The sequence below is a fragment of the Nannobrachium achirus genome (genome assembly GCF_963921795.1).
Source record: "Nannobrachium achirus genome assembly, chromosome: 1".
Taxonomy (NCBI): domain Eukaryota; kingdom Metazoa; phylum Chordata; class Actinopteri; order Myctophiformes; family Myctophidae; genus Nannobrachium; species Nannobrachium achirus.
In genome coordinates, this window is record NC_137810.1 from 11,507,741 (window position 1) to 11,535,410 (window position 27,670).

General features: G+C 44.9%; 1 protein-coding gene across 2 annotated transcripts; it reads left to right on the plus strand.

Moving 5' to 3' along the window:
• jade3 (jade family PHD finger 3) lies at positions 1-27,449 on the plus strand. Of its 2 annotated transcripts, XM_080722862.1 has the most exons (13): positions 1-152; positions 3,489-3,545; positions 4,412-4,471; positions 4,558-4,637; positions 5,775-5,932; positions 8,913-9,103; positions 12,995-13,206; positions 14,046-14,213; positions 17,882-17,998; positions 19,668-19,862; positions 22,920-23,198; positions 24,853-24,970; positions 26,504-27,449. In XM_080722862.1, exons 3-13 carry the CDS (start codon positions 4,423-4,425, stop codon positions 27,370-27,372), a joined length of 2,436 nt encoding a protein of 811 aa, XP_080578988.1. In that variant the 5' UTR covers positions 1-152; positions 3,489-3,545; positions 4,412-4,422; the 3' UTR covers positions 27,373-27,449. The 2 variants fall into 2 exon arrangements, with proteins under 2 accessions (XP_080578988.1, XP_080578989.1); XM_080722863.1 differs by lacking the exon at positions 3,489-3,545.
• Positions 27,450-27,670: the final 221 nt, after the last annotated feature.

Below are 27,670 nucleotides of genomic sequence, written 5' to 3' on the forward strand. Positions count from 1 at the left end.
TTGCACTGAAATTCCTGCCCGTGGTGGAAATATTTTAACAAAAACAACCGTTTCACAGAACACGGATCACCCGTGGATCTCCCGTTCTCACATGTTAACATAGTGGAGACAGGCCCGCGACGGACCCGCACGATAACGGACGCGAATTCAAGGTAAGGAAAAGGTCCGAAGAACGTGAACAATATGTATGTGTGTGTGTTTCAGTGGCAATCGGTGTGCAAAGAGGCCACACAGCAGGGCCTATGTTTCCTTTCTTAACGCTAATATTTACTATCACATCGTAACGGTTGATAACGGTGGCGGAACGACACGCGCGTCTAGTTCAGCCACCGTTATCAACCGTTACGATGTGAACGTACGCTGAACGGGAACGTGCGTTGGGTTTATGAAAGGAGAAGGCCCCGATCCGATCGAGGAAGTGACATCTTTGTATGATGTCGGAGGCGCCCATGTTTGATTCTTCCCCCGCACACACACACACACACACACACACACAGCCTATGTCCTCCTGCAGCAGCGTAGCGCGTTGCTCTTCTTTCTTCTTTCTTGGCGCCAATGCACCGCGCGAAATGTGTCTTTTTTTTTCATGATCGGGGTTGTTGTTATTGTGTTATAAAGGGCAGTGATCGTCAAACCTATTCATTTCAAGGGACCCCCAGTTTGGTGTGCGTTAGGGATGGGACCCTATGACTTGTAATGGAGTGTACAAGTGGACCAGGGGTCATCGCTACGCTATGCTGGCTTGTGGTGGAAATGTTTTTGCCCAAATTTAATTTTGCCACGGACATACAAAATGAGTGGACAGTAATGTGACCAAAAACACATAGAGATGGGCACACCTTTCCATTCCTAAACCTGCCATTCCTACTGGGTGGCCCTGAATGACCATGACAGGTCTGTAACTCTGAGAGGGTTCACATGGACCCATTTGAACCCTTGAACACTCAGAGTTGAGGGGGTCCTTGCCATTGGCAAGTTGCCAATAAAACATTTCAGAACCTCTTTTACTAGTTGGACTACTAATATGCCACAGTGTCAGACATATTCTGAAGAAAACCTGTGGATTTGACGTTCAGTAATTGGGTCTTATGATCAAAATAAGAACATTATAATGGTGTGTAAATCTATTTTTTTCCACAGACATGATCAAGTCTTGTTTGTGTATGGACATGTTGATGACCCCTGAAATGGACCATTTGCAGACTTTATTATGAGTTTTAGTTATGGACGTAGGGTCCATTTGGTTCCTATTCCTAAACTATCAATAATTTACCTGGGAACCCCCTCAAAGAGCCCTTTGAGAACTACTGATCGAGGGAAGTGATTGTCAAACTCAAAATTTCAAGGAGAGTGTGTGTATTCCATTTGTACACACTATGAGTCCGAGAGATGTAAGGGTCCATTTGGTTCCTAACTATCATCTACCTGGGGGACCCCCTGAAACCCCCTCAAAGACCTCCACTCCCCAGACCCCACTTTGAGAACCACTCATATGTGGACATAAGGGAAGTGGACAGTGGCATTTTATATAGGTCTACACACAGTGCAATAGCATCAAACCCACCCTCAATGACCACCAGACCACATTGATGCATGTGTTCGGTTATGCATATCATTGTGGCGGCGCTTCAAGACTTTAGTTAGGGCTTAGGGGTATTTGGGTTGAAATGATTTCCCCCCTGGCAACCTGGATGCTTTGCATCGAACAGGACGACAGGGGGGAAACGAGGAACCAGTGGGCATGCATTTCTGACGGGGAGAGACCAAAGAACTATGGATCATCAAATCTATAGTTCCTGGGTCTCCCCTAATGAATGTCTATGAATATGAGGAATATAGTGGGATGGAATCTCTGGGTAAACCTCATCATAATGCACAGTGTCTGTTTAATTCAGACTAATAAGTCTCAGGAACGCAGTCAACGCACCGGTTAATGCAATTTTGTGCATTAGATTAGGGAATGCAAACATTGGCATCCATTGCAGATGCAGCCTCCGCGTGTGAATCCTGAACTAACACGCCCTTTTCCTCTCACACATGCTCTGAAGATTGCCCCCATTGTTCAATACTTGTGTGCGTGTCATGTTTTTTTCCTACTTCTTTGGAACTTATTACAGTTGATTTCTAAGGCCACAATATAGTAGTGGCAAAATCAAAGCTCTGCCAAGGGTGTGTTTGTGTATGCATGGCTGGATGCAGTGCTATTCTCTTAAACACTCATTGTTGCCAAATGCAAAGAAACTGACTTGGATGAAGCCAAGGCAGGAACTTAGCTTTTGGGTTTTGTACGCAAGTCCAATTAGATCCGAGCAGCACTGAATGTTTCTGAACATTTTGTATTTTGAGTGTACAGAAGCTGCTCTGTAGAAGGGGAGTGGGAGAGGGGCTTTTCACTGTCTTGACAGCAAGATGCAGTTGTGGACGTTTACAGATTGCAGGGCCAGGACTGTCTGCCTCTGGTGTGTTTTAGTGATTTTACTTACACAGATTTACACATTGTATTACTATACTTTTATGAATAGTTTTTTTTTTAATGTAATCCTAACCCTGAAGCTTAAAACAGCAGATCTACAAGCTCACAACACGTTGCAGCATGACGTGTTGTGATCTTACGGATCTTGTAGATCTGCTATTTCCGGTGCACGCCAGCAGCGTGCAACTCATTATAAATCAGCACAACTCTGACCACACAACCCATAAACCTAACCTCTAAATCCTAACCCCAACCGTTTTAACCATAAAACAAGCATTTATCCTGTGAGGAGGACCAGAAAAACTTTCCTCTCAATGCCGTTTCTCAAAATTCTACCATAGTTTACATTTGGCCCATTTGGACAAGTAAAGTAATGCAGTACGTGCGCACACACCCACTGATTAGTGTGGCTTAAGTGGTGATCTGTGGTCATGGATGAGAATATGTCTGTAAGGCTAATCTGATCAGTGTAGTTAACTAACTTGTTGCTTTGCTTATACAACTTTCTTTAGCCTCTGGGTTCATGTTCGGCTCATATGGGAGCAGGCACATGCAGTAGCATGAAATGGGCTCCATGCTTGCTTTCCCCGCCGACCCCTCCTGCCCTCATGGGGAATGTGTGGCACGTCCTGTCTGTTGAAACAGCGTACTGTATCCGGGGCTTGTGGGGGTCTGACTGAGTCCCTCCGTATGTTAAAGAGAATTACAAGGGGCCTTAAAGTTGATCCCAATCTCTCTTAAGGCCGGGCGGCCGGTGAGTCACCCTCGCCTGTTTGTGTATTGTTAATACTTTAAGCTTGGAGCCCTGAAACGGCATAAAACAAACCAGCTTTCATCAAAGCGAGGCCTGGCCAGCCACCGAGGCATAACAAATCACTGTGACACAAGAGGACACATTCCCAGATATATGGACGGTGTACTCGTGTGCAGCCTTTTAACTGTTATCTTCTGCACCTACCTGTTCTTGTGCATAATAATGTTCTGAGCGTGCTGAGGTCTTTGTCTCTCCCCTAAGGTGGGCCAGGGCAGAGCCAGCCCCTACATCAACATTTCGTACAGACCTTTTGACATGGTATTTGAATTCCTTATTTATTTTAAAGGGGTTACTGTAACTGTTTCTAAGGACATGTTCACGCTGTCCTACAAAAAGTAGGCAGTGCCTTTTCACATTTAAACCTATGATAAATGATGACCAAAAGGTGGTTTTTAATTCGGTGCAGCTTTGTTTTTTGTCAGAGTGGAGTGCTTTCAAAAGTTGAGAATAATAGTTTCTATCAGCTGACTAATCACAATAAATTGTTGTTGGTCTTCAGATTGCCCCTTGCTTAATGCTTAGACCAGGGGGTCCGGGACCCCTAGGGGGTCCTCAGAGTTACTACAGGGGGTCCTCCAAATCATTGTGTGATAGAAACTTTTTTTCTCCTTTTTTATATCAACCACTTCAAAGAGCTTTGGTGTAGAGGGGAAAAAGAACCGACTAATTACAGAGTGAAAGGTCAAGTTTATTAAGTATTGACGGTTCAAGTGGTTAAATATCTGAAAACACAAATTGACATGAATCCAAAATACATTGATGATTGTGCTCTCAAACAATGAAACAATATGGAATCTATGAACAGGCTGTGGGGGTCCCTGCTTCATCTCTCTCTCAGTTAAGGGTCCTTGGCCTGAAAACGTTGAATACCCCTGGCTTAGACTAAAGTAAGCTTTAAAATGAGCTTCATCCAGAAGGACTCTCCTTGACCACGTTGTGATTTGTCCCGTATCGTTGTCGGGAGGTGGATGATCTTCCATTTCAGCAGGAAAAAGTGCTCTAGGCAAGCGCTTTTCCTTAAAACGCAGAGCGTACGAACATACCCTAAGGCTGTATTTTGTTTGTAATCTCATAATGTACACATTTCTCCAACCCCTAATCCCTGTGTTCTCCTGTGCCCGCAGGATGCTACAGGATGAAACGCCATCGCTCTTCCAGCAGCAGTGACAGTTCTGACAATGAGAGTAAGAGCCTTGCCTGGACAAATACAAGTAGGATTTAACCTTGTTGTGTTGTGGGTTTCTCAACTGACAGCCTATCTTTTGTTCAGGTCCCTCAACCTCCTTCTGCTCCAACAAGTATGGAAGTAAACCTGGAACCCCCGCCTCCAACCACAAGAAACCGGCAGAGGTAATCTGGGTCTTCTCAGCCTAGAGTGACCATACAGTATATTCAGCCCCTCAAAATAGGACCCCGAAAACACTGCTCACGTTTGTCGGGCACGCATGCGCCCAATCATGCATGTTCACGCACACGTACAGTATGCGCACCATAGGTAGGGGTGGGCGATATGGAAAAATACATTATCACGATATTTTTTCCAAGCTGTATCACAGATTCACGATAGACTCTCTGGGTTCCTTTTGGGAGGTCTAAATTGAACTTTACAAGTATGTAACTCTGACAGTATACAAATGAAACCAAATGGACCCTTACGGGTCCATTTGGTTTCATTTGTATACTGTCAGAGTTAGGTGGAAACCTTGACATTTTAATGTTTGAGAACTACTGATTTAGACCAAAATGCAGGTTTAAATTGAATTCTGCAATGAATCTCTGTAGTAACGATTAAACAGGGTTTTTTACAAGGCTCCCTCAATTGTATCACGATACGATACCTCTGAAAAGGCATATCGTGGAGACATTGTATCATCTCAACGATATTTATCACCATATCCCCCACCCCTAACCATAGGTGTTCCATACAGGCAACGACTGATTGACAAACATCAGTCTTGTCAGCATTGAATTCAGATACATAATGCATTTGTTCATGTTAGGTGAGCATGTTTACATGAAAAGAACATGATAAAACTATCTATGCAACCACTGAAAACATCTATTTTTCCTGTCGAATACAGGGACAATTTTGTAGTTCATGTTGAAAGATATTTGAGAGATCCAATTATTCCATTATTCTGGGGCAGAACATTTGCCAAAATATCGCGTTGGGAGCTTGTAGATCGGCAAATTCTTTGGCAAAGAGGTTTGGTAGAGAGTGAAATATAGACTGTAATAAGTACATATATTATAAGTACGTTTTACCAATATATGGTTTAACTGGTACCGGATATACAGCTCGGCAAATAAAAGGTGAATTGATCCCAGTGCATGACGGAGGACGATATCACAATAAATTAAATCTCCACAATACGATTATCATGAGTTGTTTTCTCATCACGATAATAGCGCTAATCGTCCCATCTCTAGACGTGGCAGGCTTCTGACCTCTCTCCCTCTCTCTCTCCATCTCTCCCTCTCTGGTAGGTGTTCAGAAAAGACCTGATCAGTGCTATGAAGCTGCCTGACTCGCACCACGTCTCTCCAGAGGACTACTACCTGCTGGGGGACACATGGAGGCAGGAGTGGGAGAAGGGGGTTCAGGTGCCTTCCAGTCCAGACACCATCCCACAGCCCTCCGTCAGGTAAAGCTGCTCCTTTCCCTGCGGACGCTCTCACACACACACACACACACACACACACACACACACACACACACACACACACACACACACACACACACCAGGGGACCCGCCGCTTGTATTTATAGACCCTTTCCTTCACGTGTATTCCTCTAATAATTAAACCCTTAACTCTCAAATACCTGGAACGCGCCCGAGTCGCGTTAGATTTGAACCACTTTAACGATTATTTTATGCTTTAACTTTAGAAAAATAGCAGATATACAAGCTCACAGCGCGGCACCGAGTGCCGCGCTGCGAGCTTGTAGATCTGCTATTTTTGAAAAATCGTGAAAATGAGTGCAAGTCTTTGAATATCTTTGACCCGATCTTTGACCCGACTTCTAAATCCTTCCCCTAAAATCATGCTGTTCTCAAACCTTTTCATGTCAAGGACCCCCAAAATTACAGGTATTTGGCCACGGACCCCCATCTCAAAATATGTTGTTCCAGGGACCACCCAGAAGTAAATATTTGAGTTACAAATGTTCGCTTTTAAGTAGATATATTCAAAGACTAGCAAAAAAAAAAATCATGATTTTCCAAAAATAGCAGATCTGCAAGGTCACAGCGCGGCACTCGGTGCCGCGCTGTGAGCTTGTATATCTGCTATTTTTCAATAGTTAAAGCAGTCAATAACTCTAGGCCTAAATGGGTTAATGCACACGGCCCAGAGAGCCTGTTGTTCAGATGACGGTTGGCCACAGTTTTTAGGCCTGTCAGCATTATTACATAATCACCTAAATATTATTACATAATCACCTAAATCGCAATAGTTTGAGATAATCGCGAATATCGTCAGAACCGTTTCCATTCATTCATATGCATAAATGTATCTGTTGGAAAAATGAAGGTATTTTAATTATGGGTCATTGTCAGGACTAATTATACTTTGTATATCTGCCATGTGCAGTTTTTGTTTACAAAGCCAGTTTTTTTGGAAAAACTATACATTTCAATACAGCAATGGCATTGATGTTAAGCGAGGAAGCTATTCGCAAGCTTGTCTATGAAGGGAGCGCTCGTTTTATGGTTAGATGTCACAGTTATTGTCCACGACGCTCAGTTATTGTCCACGACATTGCAAGCGGCGCGAAGGCCAGCGGGAGCGGGCCAGGGCCGCGCGGCTGGCGGAGCGCCAGCCGCGCGAGTTACGAAGCCGTGGTGAATGCAATCGTTATATTTATGGCCTGGGCAAGCGCACGATAAACGCAATGATAATTGGGTTTTGGTGCACCTCGCGCGGTCCAAGTGACTACAACCGATCGCTCCCTACGTCCGGTTCAGCCAATCACAGGGGGCTTGGGGGAGACCGGAACCAGACCGGAACAGGGACAGCCTTGCGTATACGCCAGACGCTGATGTTAACACTTATGTTGCAATGATTTTTTCTCTTCAATGTCCCGCGATGCCATGGTCTCCATAGACTTCCATGTAATTTATAGTGCACGGATCGTGCACGCCCATACCTAGATGATGCACCACATGTGTGCACACTGTTCACAGCTTTCAAACAAAAAAATCCGCTTGGAAATCCGTTCAGGCATTCATAATTTATTAGCCATTATGTTTTCTTCAGATGTAAACAAACATGGCTGCCATGTTTGAAAGAATGGGTTGGTATGGGGGTTAAACATGCAATTTCGTGATCGCGATCATGCCTAATACATTTCTGGAGGTCCAAAAAACATTTTTGAAAAAAAGAAAAACATTTTTTTTTCTTTTTCTTCAAAAACGGCCCAAACTCGGGAAACTCGGGGTTGGCACAGGGGTGGTACCTTTTCAAACTCGGGAAACTCGGGGTTGGCACCAGATGTGTTAAAAAGGAAAATGTACTTTTTTGAAAACTCGAGTATATTTAATACGTGTTATCGTTATTATCGTTTATTTTAAAACATTACAAAGCAGCATGTTCACATACATTTGTCAATGTTTTATCATAAAACACAACAGTAAAGTAAATGTTTCCATTTTCCATTTTACCCCCTGTAGTACCTCTGCGTACCCCTAGGGGTACACATACCCAGATTTGAGAAACACTGGTTTATCGTGATAAAATCTTTTACATTTATGGTGAAATTGTCCTCCGTCACACACTAGGATGAATTAGCTGCAAATTCAGCACCACCTAAACTCTATACTTGATAAAACGGACCTGTAAAGACCGCATTTGGTACGCTCTTATTTCACTCTACACTCAAATCGATTCACCAGAAATAGCCGATCTGCAAGCTCACACATCACTCCAAACGTTCCCCCCAGAACTCCAGAACGTCTCCCCCCCCCCCCAAAAGTAGCGTTTTAGGTTTCAAGCCAGGGGCATAGTTCCGCCGATTTAAAACAAATCCAATACGGAACTAAAACTTCCTATATTTGGCCGCTAGCTGCGCTGTTTTCCCTCCACAAGGTACCAAAAGCATTTGTCTACATTGGACCTCATTCGTTTTCCCCTTTGATTTTCTAACCTTAATAAACGTTGTCATAAATACTTTATGGTTCCTGTCGCTAGTGAAAAACTCCCTTCAATCACCATGATATGCGTTTTGTGCAAATATGGTCCCATTTATGTTCAAATTGATGATAAAGTTGCAGGGCGAGTGGCCAACTAAACTGATACTAGACTGCTGTGTTCTTCTTCGTGTCCTTTATTTCGGGAGGCTCAACACCACATTCCCCCATGTATCTCTGCGGTTCCACGTGACCGTTGGCAGCCAATAGCATTCCTTATGATTCCTGGGGTACCATTCAAACAATGATGGCGACACCCATACAAGGGACAAAAAAACGTCATTTTCGCAGCATAGAAACCAATGGCTTCGCGTCATCCATATTTTTTTACAGTCTATGTTTCAAGCATAATATTTTGATTATCGCGATAACATCGTTATAATCACGACAAAACGTGACGTGTAATCTTCATTCGGTCCCATCCCTCCTACTCCAGGGTCATGGCAGAGAGGCCCAAGGAGGTTCTGTACAGCAGGCAGAGGAAGTACATCCAGTGCTGGAGCCAGGACACCACGGAGACGGGCTACGTCAACATCAAGGAGCTGGCGGAGGGCATGTGTCGCTACGACCTGGACGACATGGACCTCTACTGGCTGCACGTGCTCAACACAGAGCTGGACCATATGGGTAAGAAAGACATACTGGACCAGAGCTGCTTGAAGCTGTGGCGGTGGCTCTCAAACGCTTTGATTTAAAACCCATTTAGAACAGGTACACAGTATTGTGTATCATTATTTTATGCTTTAACTATTGAAAAATAGCAGATATACAAGCTCACAGCGCGGCACCGAGTGCCGCGCTGCGAGCTTGTAGATCTGCTATTTTTGAAAAGTCGTGAATATTAGAATTTTTTTTGACACGATTTCTATAAGTGTCTTTTGAATCCTTTTAAGGTTTTTTGAAAAACCTGTGTTTCTATGTCAGCAATCTGGCCAGCCGTCGTCCAAGAAAAGGTCCTTTTCACTTAAAGGGGTGGTGACATCCAAAAATAAATGTTGAGTTTTTTATGCTTTTTTTAATGTTTCCTGGCCTCAATTACACCAAAAAAAAACGCAACTTTTGACATGCAGTGGTTTTCCTGCTATCTGTGTGTTTGTGCCGGTTTCTGCATAATGAGTCTCAAACGCGCAGTTCATTGGCTACTGGACTCATACGTCGTCAGTCGATTCACCCCCCCCCCTCTCCCAGTGTCCCTATCTGTATTTCTCCACAGCCCAAGTTTTGAGGAAGTGACCTCTTACATTATATTATCCTTTAATTGTAAATATGGGCATATAAAATATATTTACCCATTCGGATATCTTATTTACATCAATATCCTTCATATCAAGTAGTCAGTTTATGCTTTTGTGAAATAACGAAAATCGCTATATATCGCTATGTATTTTCCGCCCTGGCTGGGTCCGTGGACAGCGCCTCCCTCCTCATCACCGAGTCCCCGAGGACAGCGCACTTCTCCCGGGGGCAGAGCTCCGTGAAGCAGCCGACTATAACTCCACGCTGCCCTGTCCTCCCTCCACACACACGGGCACGGCGACTCGGAGAGCGGACAGTAAAACGCTATGATAACACAAGCAATAGGTGGTTCTCTAAACGGAGGCATTTAGACAAAATATGTTACTATAATAACTACAGAAGGACCGTGAAGTTCTTCTGCAGCGCGGAGCAGAGCTATTGAAACGTTACCGCGTACGGTCTAAATTGAACTCCGCGGGGGTACAGATGTAACCACAGAGATCCGGTAACGTCGGTCCCGGGGAAGAAAAAAACACTCGCGACTCTCGATGCTGTTTGTGTGTGCCTCGTCAGGGCTCAGCTCAGCCTGTGTGTGTGTGTGTGTGTGTGTGTGTGTGTGTGTCACAGTGTGTCTTGTACCAAAGCAAAGCAGCAAAACACATGCATCGCGTCTGCGAGCATGCATCTCTCGGTCATTGTGTTGGAGCTGGGCGGACCTCTGTGTGTGTGTGTGTGTGTGTGTGTGTGTGTGTGTGTGTGTGTGTGTGTGTGTGTGTGTGTGTGTGTGTGTGTGTGTGTGTGTGTGTGTGTGTGTGTGTGTGTGTGTGTGTGTGTGTGTGTGTGTGTGGTGTCGTGTCGTGTCGTGTCGTGTCGTGTCGTGGTGTGTGTGTGTGTGTGTGTGTGTGTGTGTGTGTGTGTGTGAGCGTGCGTGCGTGCGTGTGTGTGGCCAGTGGCCACTTTGGGTACCAGTTTGAGAACTGCTGGCCTATAAGGGCTGAAGTGAGTGATTTGTATTAATAATCAAAATCCAAATGATTGTAGTGGAGAGATAAAGTGCATTTGCCTCTGAGATGTAGTGGAGTAGAAGTATAAGAATTGAAAATTGGAAATACTCAAGTAAAGTACAAATATTCAAAATTGTACTCAAGCTATACTAATATTTGTTAGAATGAGTGGGAGAGAGAGGCTCCCCTGGTGGTGATTATAGAGTATTTCAGGTGACAGACCGTTTTTCATGACACCTAAACAGAGAGAGAGACCATGGCTCCATGGAGTGGATTTTCAAGTTTAAACATTTTAAAACATGTTTTTAGGACCAGGGCAAAGAATTTTATGATAAAAAAACAGAATGTCATTTGACCTTTAACTGGAGCTCAGTTAGTCTGTTCTTGAGAGACTACTATGTCAGTGGTTCTCAAACTTTTTCATGTGAAGGGCCCCCAAGCTGATATATATTTGGCCACGGACCCACATCTCAAAATATTTAGTTCCAGGGACCACCCAGAAGCAAAATTTGAGTTCGCTTTAAAAATACATATATTCAAAGATCTGCACACATTTTCACGACTTTTTTCAAAAATAGCAGATCTACAAGCTCGCAGAGCTGTGAGCTTGTATATCTGCTATTTTTTAATAGTTAAAGCATCCAATAATTTTATGCCTAAATGGGTTCATTTCCAAAGCCCCCATAACACTGACGGTGTACACATCGAGTCTCAAGCTGGGTTCAAACCTGAAGCTGTTTCTTCTATTCTAGTCGATCCTATCGCTTCACTTTGGTCGCGCAGTGCCGCGTTGGTAAAAAATCATGTCCTGTTGGAATCAAGGCGAAACACCCGGAAAAAAAGTCCCAACACCAAACACCGAAAACTATTTCCGTGTCTCCGGACAACATCAACGCTGATTGACCGTCAGGACGCGATGGGTGGAGTGGGGGTGAAGCAAAGTTCGCTTCAGTTGGATTTTTCCAAGTGGGGCGAAGATACCGAAGCAACCGTTCGCACCGGCGCCGTGCCGGTCGCGTGTTGTCTCGTCTTTGCATTGACTTTGTATGTAATCGCGCCGCTCGAACCATCCAGGTTTGAACCCAGCTTTAAGGGTCTATTTGGAACTAAAACCCCCTCGAGGAAGCCAGAGGGTCCTGCCTGGATCCCACTTTGAGAACCACTGTCTTAAAGCTTTATTTTTTATGTTTTACTTTTACACACTTCTGGGAATTCAGTATTTAAAATGTTATATCCATTCGACTATTCATTCAAACCTTTATTTATTCTCGGAAGACTTCGAGGTTGCCCTCATTTGCAGTGACGTCGAGATACATCCCAGTATAATACCAGTCATATTCATTTCACATCAATGATAAAATGCACCAAAACCGAAACTTTCTTTTTTTTTTTTTTTTTAAGCAGTTGCAGACATTTGTGGGTCTGCAATCAAAGATTTAAATTGACTGCATGTTATGGGAGAACAGCTCTTTAATTAAAGCTGTAGGTCATTCCAAGTGGTTGGGGCACTAAAACAAAAAGCTGTTTTTCCCCCCGGTTCAGTCTTTTAGACATTCAACTGCAAACTCCACGTTGGCCCCTAAACTGCTCTAAAAGTAGAAGTCGCCAGCACACAGTTTCTTTTCCACTGGCGCCGTTCTCGACGTGTCTGTCTTGTGGTTTTATCAAATGTTATTTAACCCATTTAGGCCTAGAATTATTGAATGCTTTAACCAGTGAAAAATAGCAGATATACAAGCTCACTGCGAGCTTGTAGATCTGCTATTTTTGAAACGTCATGAAAATGTGTGCAAATCTTTGAATATACTGTATGTATTTTAAAAGCGAATGTTTGTAATTAAGTTTTGCTTCTGGGTGGTCCCTGGAACTAAATATTTTGAGATGCGGGTCCGTGGCCAAATACTTTTTGGGGGTCCTTCACATGAAAAGGTTTGAGAACCACTGACATAGTAGTCTCTCAAGAACAGACTAACTGAGCTCCAGTTAAGTGAAAAGGACCTTTTCTTTGACGATGGCTGGCCAGATTGCTGACATAGAAACATAGGTTTTTTCAAAAAAAAACCTTAGAAGGATTCAAAAGACACTTATAGAACCGGGTCAAAATTCAAATTTTCACGATTTTTCAAAAATAGCAGATCTGCAAGCTCGCAGCGCGGCACTCGGTGCCGCGCTGTGAGCTTGTATATCTGCTATTTTTCAATAGTTAAAGCATGAAATAATGATACACAATAATGTGTACCCGTTCTAAATGGGTTTTAATTGGCCTTTCCTCTCTCAGGGGAGGAGCCGGTGGACGAGCTAACGATGGAGCGTGCCATGGAGGCCCTGGAGAGGCAGTGCCATGACAACATGAACCACGCCATCGAGACGGTGGAGGGCCTGGGCATCGAGTACGACGAGGACGTCATCTGCGACGTGTGCCGCTCCCCAGACAGCGAGGAGGGCAACGACATGGTGTTCTGTGACAAGTGCAACATCTGTGTACACCAGGTAACAAACGCCTTTGACCTTGTCAGTGGTTCTCAAACCAATATGCAGATCCATCTAAAGAAATACATATATTTTGTAAAAGTACATTTTCTTGAAACTTTCATATATTTATTGAAACTTGCATATATTCTAGATACAGTACATGGCACATTCAGTGAATTAAAACACTTTTTTTTGTTAAAATCTTTAATTTTTATGGCATACAGCTCATGAATATCAAAAGTCCATATTTCAAAATATTACAATATTACCCGAGACCACTCAAAACAAGGATTTATAATAGAGAAATGTCAACCTTCTGAAGTCAGAGTTGCTTGAAGTCCAGTGGGAAGTGCTTTTGTACACAGTATTCTAATTATTTTAGATGGATCTGTATATTTGGCTGCTGAAAATGTTTCATGCCAGGGACCCCCAAAACAGAAGCTTTGTTTGTGCAAATAATTCATTTTTGTAATTTTTCAAAAATGTTTAACAAGCTCGTAGATTTGCTATTTTTGAGTAGCCAACGTGTAAATGGATAAAGTGGTTAAAATGATTGTGATGTTATATTAACTGCTTTTGCTGGGGACCTCCTGGAACCCCCCCCCCCCCCCCCCCAACGACCACTGGGGGTTCCGCGATATTACGACGGCCCAACCTCAGTAAAACCATGCCTAAACCTAACCCTAACCCTAACCCTTAGTCGGACAAATGGGACGTAGGAATATCAAGATTCCCCCGTGAGAGTTTTGCCTAAAATGACCGGTCCAAAAATAGGGACACCAGTTTGTAAGTGGTTTTAAATGTAGGTGGCCTGTTGTCCCAGTATATGACCAGAACATGCTGCTCTTCTCCCCCAGGCCTGCTATGGCATCGTCAAAGTGCCTGTTGGGAACTGGCTGTGCAGGACCTGTGTTCTGGGCATCGACCCACAGTGCCTTCTGTGCCCCAAGAAGGGCGGTGCCATGAAAGCCACGCGAGCGGGCACCAAGTGGGCACATGTGAGCTGTGCTCTGTGGATACCTGAGGTAAATCTCTGCATTGTTGTTGATCCCTATAAAGTTACTTATTTAGTTATTTCTTTTTAACTCATTTGCTGCTATGGCCGTGAATCCCGTAAAAATCCCGCTGTACGTCCCTGCCACGCCCGTGAATCCCGCCAATGTGCTTTTAAATTATGTAATGCTAAATTAGACTCTCCCACAGCTCCTCAAAAAGTTTTAGCCTTCTATCTTATAAGGAAACCAAAATATCACACATCAAAGTGAGTGTGTTTGAAAACAAGAGTGTAATAAATGTACAAATCTCAATAAAAGTGCTCCCCATAATCCACACAGTGAAGGAACAGTGCTGGCATTTCGCACACACCGCTGCATTCTGGCTGGCCTGGCACAATGCGTTCTTTTTTTTTCTCTCTTTTTTTTCAGCATCCTCCAACATGCATGCAGCCATTCACACACATCCCCCTTTCCTACACCAATCCTTGACATTACATCTATGGAATTGGAATTGAATCTCTGAATGGCAGCATGTCTGAATGGAGAAGCCCCCCCCCCCAAGCAGAAGCTACAAAAGTGCGGCTCGATCTAGCTATAGAAACCATTATGAATAAATCAAACACAATCCCGTGACATTTTCACTTGAAAAGCCCTGCCATGAGCTCCATAATGCCACAGAAATATTTCAAACTGTCTCCACAACAAAACAAAATAGGAGCGACAAAGTAGTCCTATGTCGCAGCCACAACAACAACATTTGCAGGGATGTCACAAGGGGGGGGAAAGAACGTGGGGCTGAGTTACTAGGGCCCAAGGTGGAAGGGCCTTTGATATTTTATACGTTTGCTATTGAAAAATAGCAGATCTACAAGCTCACAGCGCGGCTGCAAGCTTGTAGATCTGCTATTTTTTAAATCCCCATATGAAGAACATTCATGGGGGGCCCACAGTGAATCCTTGTACCCAGGGCCCAGAACCGCAGCCACAACAGCAGCGACAATTTGCAGGGATGTCACAAGGGGGGAAAAAGACGTGGGGCTGAGTTACTAGGGCCCAAGGTGGAAGGGCCTTTGATATTTTATACGTTTGCTATTGAAAAATAGCAGATCTACAAGCTCACAGCGCGGCACTCGGTGCCGCGCTGTGAGCTTGTAGATCTGCTATTTTTTAAATCCCCATATGAAGAACATTCATGGGGGGCGACAGTGAATCCTTGTACCCAGTGCCCAGAACCGACACCCTTGCAAAACCAACACAGTCACACTCACAACTATACATCTACGTACCGCGGCTTCCTCAGACTTGAAATATCCACCGATTTCGGGGTCCCGGGGGTGGCAAAAGAGGCCAATGGACTAAAAGAGAATTGTTTTCCAACTCCCGGGCCAACCTGTGGAGTGAGTCGCTATCGCTCCGGTCGAGATGATGATGGACGACCAGTCTCCGGACAGCTACATAGTAGACAAAAAGTCAATGGTCGCCTGGACGGGGCTCCCCGGGGGATACCGCTTCTCCTTCGCGTGCCCCGCATATTGTCCCCCCATCTTGCAGCAACGGACAACTGCGAGCAATGCCTGATCATGGTCCCTCACGGAAAACGCGTTGGTAAAAATCCTCGTGTCCATTAGTCCATATAATCCAAACGATATGTCGCCTCCTTTGTATGAGCTGTCTGTAACATACGTGGATCCCAGTAACAGTGAGGCCGAATACGAGGAAGAAGCGCGGCGATCGTTCCATTTGCTGTAAATTTCTTTTTTTACTTTCATCCTAACTTTGTGCTGTGTCGTGTATCGGTAGCAGCCAGGAAACACACCGTTGCCATGTTTTGTTTATGAGAGAGAAACAAGTAATCAGGTCTATTTCCGTTGCCATGTTTTGTTTATGAGAGAGAAACAAGTAATCAGGTCTATGGAAATATATACATATATATCTTTTTTTTATTTTTTGCAGTGGGGGGGAGGGGGGCAAGTGGCCATGACCTGAGGGCAAGTAGAACATGACCTGTACTTGCCCGACGGGCAAGTGCCTCTGAGACCTTAGTGTCAACCCCTGATATATATATAATATATAAATATAAGCATATATATATAATGCCTATATAGCGTTTATGTACGTGTGTGTATAGCCTACAGTATTGTGTGTGTGTGTGTGCGTGTGCGCGTGTGTGCGTGTGCGTGAATATAAGCATATATATATATAATGCCTATATAGCGTTTATGTACGTGTGTGTATAGCCTACAGTATAGTGTGTGTGTGTGTGTGTGTGTGTGTGTGTGTGTGTGTGTGTGTGTGTGTGTGTGTGTGTGTGTGTGTGTGTGTGTGTGTGTGTGTGTGTGTGTGTGTGTGTGTGTGTGTGTGTGTGTGTGTGTGTGTGTGTGTGTGTGTGTGTGTGTGTGTGTGTGTGTGTGTGTGTGTGTGTGCGCGCGCGCGTGTGTGTGCGTGTGTGTGCGTGTGTGTGTGTGTGTGCGTGGGTGCGTGAGGAGGTACTGCAGACCATCGTGGGCCAGTCCAATATAAAAAGCGTATTTCTCTTTGTGAGAAGTAAGACGCCCTAAGGGCAAGAGGTGACCTATTACAGCACTATTACACAATTCCAGTTATACACAATTACACTTATTACACTAGTACACTCATCTGATAAGGCCTGAGGTCATAAAGATAGATATCAAGTGACTTATCTGCTTGAAAAGAGACCCTTCACAAAAACCTAAATAACTCCATTTCATTTGATTTTCAAGCTTGGAAAATCAAAAAACAAGAGTTTTGAAATGGCTATAACTATAGAACGGTACAGCGCAAACACAACATTTTATTTTTGGGTGAAACTAGAGCTTGTCCTCTTTCATCTTCAACCCTGTTTGACATTGTCGTGCAAATACAGAATTTAGGAAAAATGTAAATATAAAAAAAAATATCCATTGTACAAAATGGCAGGAAAGCCATACAGTACAATGTTAAAATGGCAGCAAATGAGTTAATAGCCATCCAATAATATTGAACCAATGGAAAGTAGTAAAAAGTGCTTGGGACAAAACCTCCTAACTCCACACTTTCTGCCAAACCAGCTAACTCCACCCGATTGGCCCTCTCTTTTTTTTCATAAATATGTGCTATTGAACACCCTTTACGTCTGTTAAAATAATATTGAACCAATGAAAAGTAGTAAAAAGCCCTTCGGTCAAAACCTCCTAACTCCACTTGAGCTCATTTTCCCGAAGATTTACGTTTTGGAGTTGGGAGGTTTCGGCCCCGACAGCAGAGATATGTGAGTTGTATGGATGGCGGTTCATAAATGCTGTATGTAGTTTTTCAAACGCTTGCTTTGTGTATACTAGCCCTTACCCGTTCAAAGATATGAGCTCCGAAATGATGTGCAGTGTGTGGGTTATGGGATGTGCACTGTGCACACAGTATATGAGGGATGGAAAGTAACTTTAACTGGTGCTTGCATGCTAATATGTAGGAGCATCAATGTAAGAAATACCCGTTCCATTTAACAGCTACAGAGATACTGTGTACCGATCTGCATGATTTTTGGACAACATCTGTAACAGGGCCAGAACCCCCCCCCCCCGCCCGCCCGCATACTTTGTATCTCTTTCTCTCTGTCTATCTCTTTTTTTTTCTGAAGCACATTGAGTTGACTTTGTGTGAAGTGAATTGTATAACTGAGCTTGTCTTGACGTGCTGTATAGGTGAGCATTGCGTGTCCAGAGAGGATGGAGCCCATCACCAAGGTATCCCACATCCCACCCAGCCGCTGGTCGCTCATCTGCAGTCTGTGCAAACTGAAGACGGGCGCCTGCATCCAGGTGAGCGTGGGTGTGCAGGTGTGTCAGTGTGGGGCAGTGTTTCTCAAACTTTTAAATTTCAAGGTTTCCCCTTAACTCTGACAGTGTACAAATGGAACCAAATGGACCCGTTAGGGTTCATTTGGTTCCATTTGTACACTGTCAGAGTTACAGACCTTCATGGGTCAATTTAGACCCCCCAAAGGAACCCACAGAGTCCCTGGAGTCCACTTTGAGAAACACTGGTGTGGGGAACCAGTGGTCCTCAGACCTTTTGGTCTCAGTCAGGTCACTAGTAGGGATGTGAAAAAAATCGAAAATCGACTCGAAAATCGACTCATGCTCACCGCGACTCAAAAACGTATGAGTCGATTTTTTTTATTATTATTTTTTTTTTCTAAAGTTTTTCCCCCAAAAATGTTTTAATCGCTTCAAAAACGTTATAAGCGTTAATGTTTTCCAAATGTGAGCGGACCGGTGTGTGTGTCTGTGTCGGGGACGAATGAACGTCTGTGTTGTGCATACATGCCTCGCAGATTCGCATGCATACGGCGCTAGTCAGGTCCGCGGACTACAGATTGAGAAACACTGCTGGTCTGTTCGTGTGCACGCGTCATAGCAGTGCGCGCTCACCGCGCTGACTGGATGTGTTTTGTTTACGTGCCTGTGTGCATGCATGCTTGACACGAAAGCTCGCTTGTTAATGGCAGCGTCGCCTCGTGTGCAGTGATTTTGTCAAGATCGACAATAAAACAACACAAAATACATCGTCGTTAATGCGACACCCGTGGATGCGGTCGGGGAGGGAGAGATCGAGGCAGACCAAAGCTCCTCCACATTGATACACTAGCCTGGGGTGCCAGCCAGCCAGAGCGCTACCACTACGTTCCATGGACTTTAAATTGTCACTCCGCTTCTAGTCTCTAGAGAACAGACTCTGTGCTAACGCAAGGAAGAGCAATTATAAGTATTATTAGGGCTTTGATGCCAGTTCTGATGGGTGCAGCTGCATAAGTTGTGTTGCTTAAAGTAATGCCCCGTTGTGTTGTGCTCTCCTGAGTCTCCTCTCAGCTGCTGCTTAGCGAAAACAAAAAAAAAAGTGAAAAAAGTCGATCGACGCGTCGATTTTCGGCCGCGACGCGTCGATTCGTAAATAATGCGTCGATTAACATCCCTAGTCACTACTAATACAGTGGTTCTCAACCTTTTCAGGCCGCGACCCCCAAAAGAATCATAGTTGAACTGGGGACCCCCCGCCCACTTGGAGTTGTAAGAGTTGAGGCATTACATTCTGTTTAAAACAGTTCTATTGTGTAAATAGCAGATCTACTGCGTTGTGAGCATGTAGATCAGCTATATTCACAGTTTCGGCCTCTAATATTTGACAATTTGGCCAATGTTTAATTTGTCATTTTAGAGGTATTAGAAAGTTCTTAAAAGTCCTTGAATTGTCACTTTAGAAATGTGCAGATACCCTGGCCTCTATACACTTAAACTTTATGTTGGTTTGTTTACTATTGTGTGAGGGAAAAAAGGTTGCACATTAAGCCAATCATCTGGGGACCCCCCAACATAATTTCCTGACCCACAGGTTGAGAACCACTGCACTAATACACAATTTTCTGGAATCCGTGGCACCCTTAAATAAATAAGCAAATCAAGTTAACTTCCCCCTCCCCCTCTGGCCCAGTGCTCCGTAAAGAACTGCACCACCCCGTTCCACGTGACCTGCGCCTTCGAGCACACCCTGGAGATGAAGACCATCCTGGACGAGGGCGACGAGGTCAAGTTCAAGTCCTACTGCCTCAAGCACAGCAAGTCCAAGGACGGAGAGCCGGGCCTGAGCCCGGCGCGGCCCAAGCCGCCCCCCACCGACACCGAGAAGGTGGGTAGAGCAACTATCCATCATCTTCTTAGCCATTGTTCGTTCTTTCTTCTTTGAATAGTCAAATAATCTAGAAGCTTTTTTTATTTTCTATCATTTGTTTTATTACTTGCGGCAGCAGAGTGCGCAAGTACTGGGTTTGGTTTGGTGTTTCTGTCGCGTCCTCTGTTTGTGTTTACGCTCGTAGCCAATCAGGGACCAGCATTCCTGGTGACGTCACCATTAACAGCCAATCAGGGACCAGCATTCCTGGTGACGTCACCATCAACAGCCAATGAGGGACCAGCATTCCTGGTGTCTTCACCATCAACAAGTGCGACCTGATATATAAATAACAAGGAGCGCTCTGCTGGCGCACAAGTAGGCCTTACATAGCCACAAGTGCAGTCATGTAGTCACGACATGAAAACGAGCTGATTATTTTATTTTGTCGATTTGTCTGAGTAACTCCTATTTAAACCATTAACACAATTAGTGCTGCAGGGTATGAAGGGTTAACTTTTCTTTGACGCCACGCAGATCTGCCCATTAGCACACGCTCTTATTGTGAAAGGCCTGCCTGGAATGTGTGTACACACACGGACTGTTGAATGACATCAACGATTACGTCATCTAGTCACATGACATGTGTCATGTGACAGTGTGTCATGGCGGCCGCCAGGCTTGTCTTGCTATTGTTGTTTGGAGCTGTGCTTTGGGTTTAAAAGTCTTATTTGGAGTAAATTAAGTCTCTTTATGGGCCTCTCCATTGACTTAACATGGAGGAGCTTCACTTCGCGTGCACGCCCAACGTGCATTTTAAACAAATCGCGGACATTACCGATGCGGCCGCGACCGGAGCTACATACTGTAAGTATTAATACATTTACTGTAAATACAGTAAGATTGACGGTGAGCGCTGTCAATGGCGTCGTGTAGTAACCGGTTTTAATGACGGTGAGGATCGTCAAGGGCAGCAGAACAGTTAAAACCAGGGAAGCATCCATTTCATTTTAGATTTTCGCATTGGCTGTTCAAAACTGACAGATATACAAGCTCACAGTGCGTCATGTTGTGCCACGCTGCGAGCTTGTACATCTGCTATTTTTGAAAATCTTTGAAAGATCTTGAGAGAGAACTACTGATTTTAGAAGGCCTTTGTAGAATCTCCCCAGGCCTAAAACGGGTTAATACTTCAACAACAGTATCACGATTACATGGAGTAACCCATTAAGACCAGGAACGCATCTTTGTTACCTTAAAGCTATACTGTGTAAGTTGCTCAACTAGTGGTCAGTAGCGTCCGCGTCTTTCGGCCGTTTTTCGCCGCGGACCGGGCCTCACACCCCCGCGTCACCCCCGCGTCTGCCTCCACCTCGCCGAGATCTATCTTTAGAGGGGTCCCTGGTTCCTGTGCGTTCAGGCATTCCGGAGAAACGGAGTGTTTCACCCGAGTATAGATAGAGACACACGGGCGCCTACAAATATGGCCGCCCTATTGTGATAGCTAGCGACCCCACTTCAAGATGCGCTGTGATTGGCCGGCAGTGTATAACCCTCGCTGTGATTGGCCGGTAGTGTATGATGACGTAATTTTTCCGCGAAAACCGGACCCCGGTCAGGATCATAGAAAACATATAAAGAGAAGGCTTCAGAAGCTGAAAATAACGGAGTGGGTGTTCTAAAACTTTAGCGATTTAAGAGTTAGGACAATTTTAAGATTTGTTTTATAAAAAAAGTTACATGGTATAACTTTAAAGCCATACTGTGTAAGTTGCCCAACTAGTGGTCATTAGCCCTATAGCAAACCGCGGTCGCGTCCGCGTCTTTCGTCCGTTTTTCGTACCTTCAGACCCCCGCGTCTGCCTCCACCTCGCTGAGATCTATCTTTTAAGGGGTCCCTTGTTCCTGTGCGTTCAGTAATTCCAGAGATACGGACTCCTTCACCCTGCCTGGTAGGCGAAATTACCTAGAGAAGGGATGGTACAAACGGGCGACAACAAATATGGCTGCCATAGCGACCCCACTTCAAGATGCGCTGTGATTGGCCGGCAGTTGTATAACCCTCGCTGTGATTGGCCGGTAGTGTGATGACGCAATTTTGGCGCGAGATCCGGTCCACGGCAAGGATCTCAGTTTACATATAGAGAAGGCTTTACAGGCTGAAATTCACGGCGCGGATCTTCTAAAACTTTTGTGATTTAATAGTTAGGAGAATTTTAAGATTTGTTTTATAAAAAAAGTTACATAGTACAACTTTAAATTTGCACCACTTTAACCATTATTTTATGTTTTATCTATGACAAAATAATTGCAGATATACAAGCTCACAGCACGGCACCGAGTGCAGCGCTGACTGCTGTCAAATACATATAATTCTATGGGTCCTTGACATTAAAAACTTTGAGCACCACAGATAAAGAAAAGTACGTTTTTCAGAATACCATTAGGATTTAGATTGTCTAGTGTGGCCAGACTGTTGTCTCGCACAATTTGCGAATGCTCCCGTCATACAGTCTGGAGCAACGGAAGTCTGATCATGAGTAGGATGTGATGCACCTGCTCCATTGGTAACGAGTCCTACTGGAAGCGTTATGTCTTCTTTCAATATTGTTTGGGGCGTTATTTCGTCTTTCTTGGGTGTTTTTTCAAATGTTTTCTTAAACTATACACGCATAACAAGACTATGCCGCTCCAATGACTGTCTGTGCTAGTGTGCTTCTGTTATGTTTCCAATGGGACTACAGTTCATTATAATGACTCTGTCTGTGCTAGTGTGCTTCTGTTATGTTTCCAATGGGACTACAGTTCATTATAATGACTCTGTCTGTGGTAGTGTGCTTCTGTTATGTTTCCAATTGGACTACAGTTCATTATAATGACTCTGTCTGTGCTAGTGTGCTTCTGTTATGTTTCCAATGGGACTACAGTTCCGTGCAGCAGTGACTACTTCCTTTCGGGAGCTGTAGTTCCAGAATATATAGCATTAGGAGATTGTGGAATAGTTGTCTGGCTACGCGAGACTAGGATTTAGAAGATTTTTTTAGGTCTTAATGGAAGTTTGGTGGTCTGTCGCAGCACCCTCTGCAGGTGGGCCAGCGGGCCCAGCGGCTCAAGGAGCTGGAGGAGGACTTCTACACACTGATCCAGCCTGAGGAGCTGGCCCCCGCCCTGGGCCTGGCCCCCAGCCTGCTGGACTTCATCTACCAGTACTGGAAGCTGAAGCGCCGCAGCAACTTCAACCGGGCCCTGCTGCCCATCAAGGAGGGCGAGGACAACCTGCTGCTGGAGCCCCAGGAGGACAGCATCCACACGCGCATGCGCATGTTCATGCACCTCCGACAGGACTTGGAGAGGGTAAGCTAACCCTAACCCTAACCCATGTTCATGCACCTCCGACAGGACCTGGAGAGGGTGAGGCCCTGCTGCTCTCCTTTTTGCTCTAACCCAGGGTTCCCGAATAGGCGGCCCGCGGGGGGGGCTACTGTCTGGCCCCCACCAACCCCAGTAATAATGGTGGTATAAGAGCAGCAACAACACCAGTATATCGTCGTCGTCGGGTGGAAATCTCGTACCTCCAAATTTGTACGTTCTTTCGCAAATCATACGAGGCCGTCGCACAAAAGTAGTGAAAACAGCAGATCTACAAGCACACAACGCCTCGCACAGTGCGAGGCGTTGTGTGCTTGTAGATCGGCTGTTTTCACCAGTTTAAATCATTTTTAAAATGATAAATTCAAAACGAACGTTTTTTGACATTCAAGATTTTCACCCGACAACGACGAAAACTGTCGCTGGAGTAGCGGGAACGCCGCCGTCGCCCCCTGCAATGCTGTGGCCCTCGGCTTGGTACCCTAGACATAATTCGGCCCTTGGGGAAAACTAATTGGGGAACCCTGTTCTAACCCCTTAAGACGTGGATTTATTTTTACACTTTAGCTATTGAAAAATAGCAGATATACAAGCTCACAGCTCTCGTCTACTGTGAGCTTGTAGATCCGCTATTTTTGAAGAGTCGTGAAAATGTGGCACAATCTTTGAATATATGTGTTTTTAAAGTGAACGTTTGTAAGTAAAATTGTGCTTCTGGGGGGTCCCTCCCTGGAACTAAATATTTTGAGATGGGGTGTCCGTGGCCAAATAGTAAATACATATCATTTTGGGGGTCCTGGACATGAAAAGAAATTGAGCACCGCTGACATAAAAATGTAGGTTTTTCAGAAATATAATTTATAGAATCGGGTCAATATATTCAGAAACTATTCAGAAATCATGACAAATTGTCATGATTGTTATGATAGTTTAAGCATAAAATAACTGTTTTAAGTGATCTTGCTCTAATGTCACTTTTCTCTGTAGAGCACTGGTTCCCAAAGACTGGGTCGGGACCCATTTCTGGGTCTCAGATACATTTTTATGGATCCCTTATTTCCTACATTTTGTTTTTTACTTTACTGGACTGGCTTGCTGTCAGTTACAGCTCACCCCAAAGTAGGGCTGTCACGATATGACATTTTACATGACAATTAATTGTCACTCAAATAATTGGCGATTAACGATTTAATTGTGTATTTGTCGTTGATAATTACATTTCTGTTTGGCTTTTAGGCTTTGAAGTTGTACATGGTAGATATGACACATAACCTAAATATACAAAGAAATTACTGACATATTTGACAACTTACTACTTCAAAAATAACTTTGATAGTGGAAATAGCCGATCTACAAGCTCACAACGCGTCGCATCGCGACGCGTTGTGAGCTTGTAGATCTGCTATTTCCACTATTTTTGACTTTTGTTTTAAATATATGAACATTTTTCAACATGGAAACTATTATGACGATTATGAAAAATAATCACGATTATGTCAAAAAATCACGATTAGACGATTATGTAATAATTGTGACAGCCCTACCCCAAAGCAGGATGGTACATTATTTGGAGCGAAGGTTTTATTATTTTACTGTATGTAGAATTGGGGGATAACCTTGGACCATATTTATTTGACAGGTGAGGAACCTGTGCTACATGGTGAGTCGCAGGGAGAAGTTGAAGCTCTCGCAGAGCAAAGCCCATGAGCAGATGTTCAACCTGCAAGTCAAGCTCCTCAACCAGGAGCTCTCTGCTGGTGAGTAGATGGTGCTCTCTTTCCCATCACATAGTAAGGGGATTTTATTAAGATATTTGACCAATCTGCCAAGTAAATCGTTACCAAGAAATGTCTTCACCAATGTGTTTCTAAAGGTGTGTAATAATAATGTACTAAAAGGTTGAAATTCAACTCCCGGGGGAAACCTCATAAAAAAACTGATTTGTGTCTGTGTCCCATTAATTTACTATACAGGAAAAAATTACAAAAAAAATAAATCTGCTTTAAGTAACATGTGAGGGGTCAAACTAGGGGTTTGAATCCATTGCAAGCATTTGTTTTGCACGAAAAACATTCCTTGGGCTAAAATCGGACCCACAAAACGATGGTTTAGTGATGAATCATCACTTCACCGTTTTGTGGGGGCCATTTGTAGCCCATGGAATGTTTTTCCTGCAAAACAAATGCTTGCAATGGATTCAGCATCACGAAAAACCCCTAGTTTGACCCCTCACATGTTACTTAACGCAGATTTATATTTTGTATTTTCTTCCTGTATAGTAAAGTTAATGGGACACAAACACGGATAATTATTTTATGAGGTTTCCCCCGGGAGTTGAATTTCAACCTTTTAGTACATATTATTACACACCTTTAGAAACACATTGGTGAAGAAATTTCTTGGTAATGATTTACTTTGCAGATGTTCTGATGTTCCCATTACACTGGAACTGTGTGCGCGTTGCATTGTGTTTGTGTCCGTTGAATCAGTTGCATCTATCCAACATTATCTTCTTAGTGATTCATCTATCCGTTACTTCTTTGATTAATCAAATAATTGAGAAGCGCGTTTCATTTTATTGCGCTTATCGGAGCAATCGTCACCGAGTTATGGCCATTCTAAGTATTAACCCATTTAGTGCTCCAGACATGAACAAGTTAAATGTCCAGCGTGCCGCCCGCAGGCTCCCATACGCTTCCATTGTCTTATTTTGAAGGCCAGAAGTCCATTGCGTAAACACTTCCGGTTTGACGTCATGACGTCATTCACCGGAAGCGATCGTCATCAACATGCGGTTGTGTAATGGTGGATCGTTGCTTTTCAACATGTGTTTTATTAGCGAGAATCTAATGCCATCCTTGGCTTTAAAAGTGTTGTTTGGAGAAAATGGACATTAAAGACGCGATTCCCCGTCGGCCTCCATGTTATGGGATTACTATTTTGTGCATGTGGATCCGTGATGATGATGAATCGGCGAGGCCGATCGTGCCAGGACCTTCCGCCCGGCTACAGGGTAGGAGAACCGGCGTTACTCCATATACAGTACTTCCCGATACTCGGGATCGGCACTCTAAATACTCGAGTATTTTTCACGAGTATTCTCGGGATTGGCTACAAATGAGTTAAACACACTGCAGTAACACTGTGCCCCATATGTGTACAACAATTATGAATCGATTCAATTATCCATTATTTTGCTATAATCGATTAAATGGGTAAGTTCAACTAACAGTCGTACCCCTCGTTGAAGTATCCTCCCTGAATCCTGATCCGTGCCGTGTTTCTTCCAGGTCTTCCGGTGTCGTTTCCCGTGGAGAGCATGCTGTTCCGCCCTCCTCCCAGGATAACCCTGAAGCTGAAGATGCCCAAAGTCCTGGGCCTGGGAAACGGGAAGCCCAGCTCCAAGTGTGGGAACGGACCCCTGTGTCCGGACAACAGTGTGAATGTTCACGAGCACGGCGTGGGGGGCCTGGGCCTGGGCAAGCCTCAGCTCCACGCTCCTGGCCGGCGAGACGAGCGCTCCAACGGACTCCTGTCGTCCTCGAGCCACTCCCACAGAGACGGAGGCGTGGCGAGCAGCCCCGCGTTCCCCATCAAGCCCACGGGAAAGCCCTTGGCGCTGCATGCCGCCCTCCACGGTCACTCGTCCAACGGCAACGGCAAAGTGGACCAGGAGCGGCCGCGCTCGGCCAAGTCCAACGGCCTCATGGAGAGCTTTGTGTGTCAGAAGGACAGGTCTTGCCAGACGCCCAGTGAACAGGACTCCACGGGCGAGGGACTGGGAAAGGGAAACGCGGCGAGCGGCTTCCGCAAGTCCACCATGGAGCACTTCAGCAGGTCCTTCAAAGAGGCCACTGTGAGCCTGATACGGACCACGGAGGACATGCGCGTCTCCGACAAGTTGTCCCGCAAAGGCTTGGGCAAAGACCGGCTCTGGCCCAAGCCGGTGTCCGAGCACCAGCAGGCCGGCGCTCAGTCTTACCAGGAGAGCGACGGCTACTGCCCCGACCTGGAACTCAGTGACTCGGAGCCCGAGGCCAAGGGGAGGCCCTATAGACAGGCCAGGGCGTCGCAGTCGGACGGCCCAGTGGGAGGCTACCAGAAGGGGGCGAGTCGCGGGAAGCAGTCCCTGGGTTCCAGGAACCCAGTCAAGAGGTGACGGACGCTTCTGCACTTAAAGCCGCCGCCGTGGCACTACAGCGGTTCTCCTAAAGTGCCAGGCTGTACCTCTCTGAACACAGCTCTCTCTGTCGGGGGGGGGGAGAGGTGGGGGTGGCCCGTCGGTCGTGGGGGCACGATTTCAGGGACCAGAGCCAAGCCCAAAGACTGATGGTCTTCTATCCAGGGGTAAAAGTCGCAGGAGCACAGCAGCAAATATGCGGCGGGGCGCAGTAGACCGGATCGTCACCCAGGGGGGAGACACGGAGACATGCCATTGTCTAAGCTTTGGCTCGGTT

Bases quoted from the DNA above. Each gene is read 5' to 3' on its own strand.
- jade3 (XM_080722862.1), top strand. From the start codon at position 4,423: ATGAAACGCCATCGCTCTTCCAGCAGCAGTGACAGTTCTGACAATGAG. The intron at 4,638-5,774 runs GTAATCTGGGTC...CCTCTCTGGTAG, and splicing joins ACCACAAGAAACCGGCAGAG to GTGTTCAGAAAAGACCTGAT. The intron at 13,207-14,045 runs GTAACAAACGCC...CTTCTCCCCCAG, and splicing joins GCAACATCTGTGTACACCAG to GCCTGCTATGGCATCGTCAA.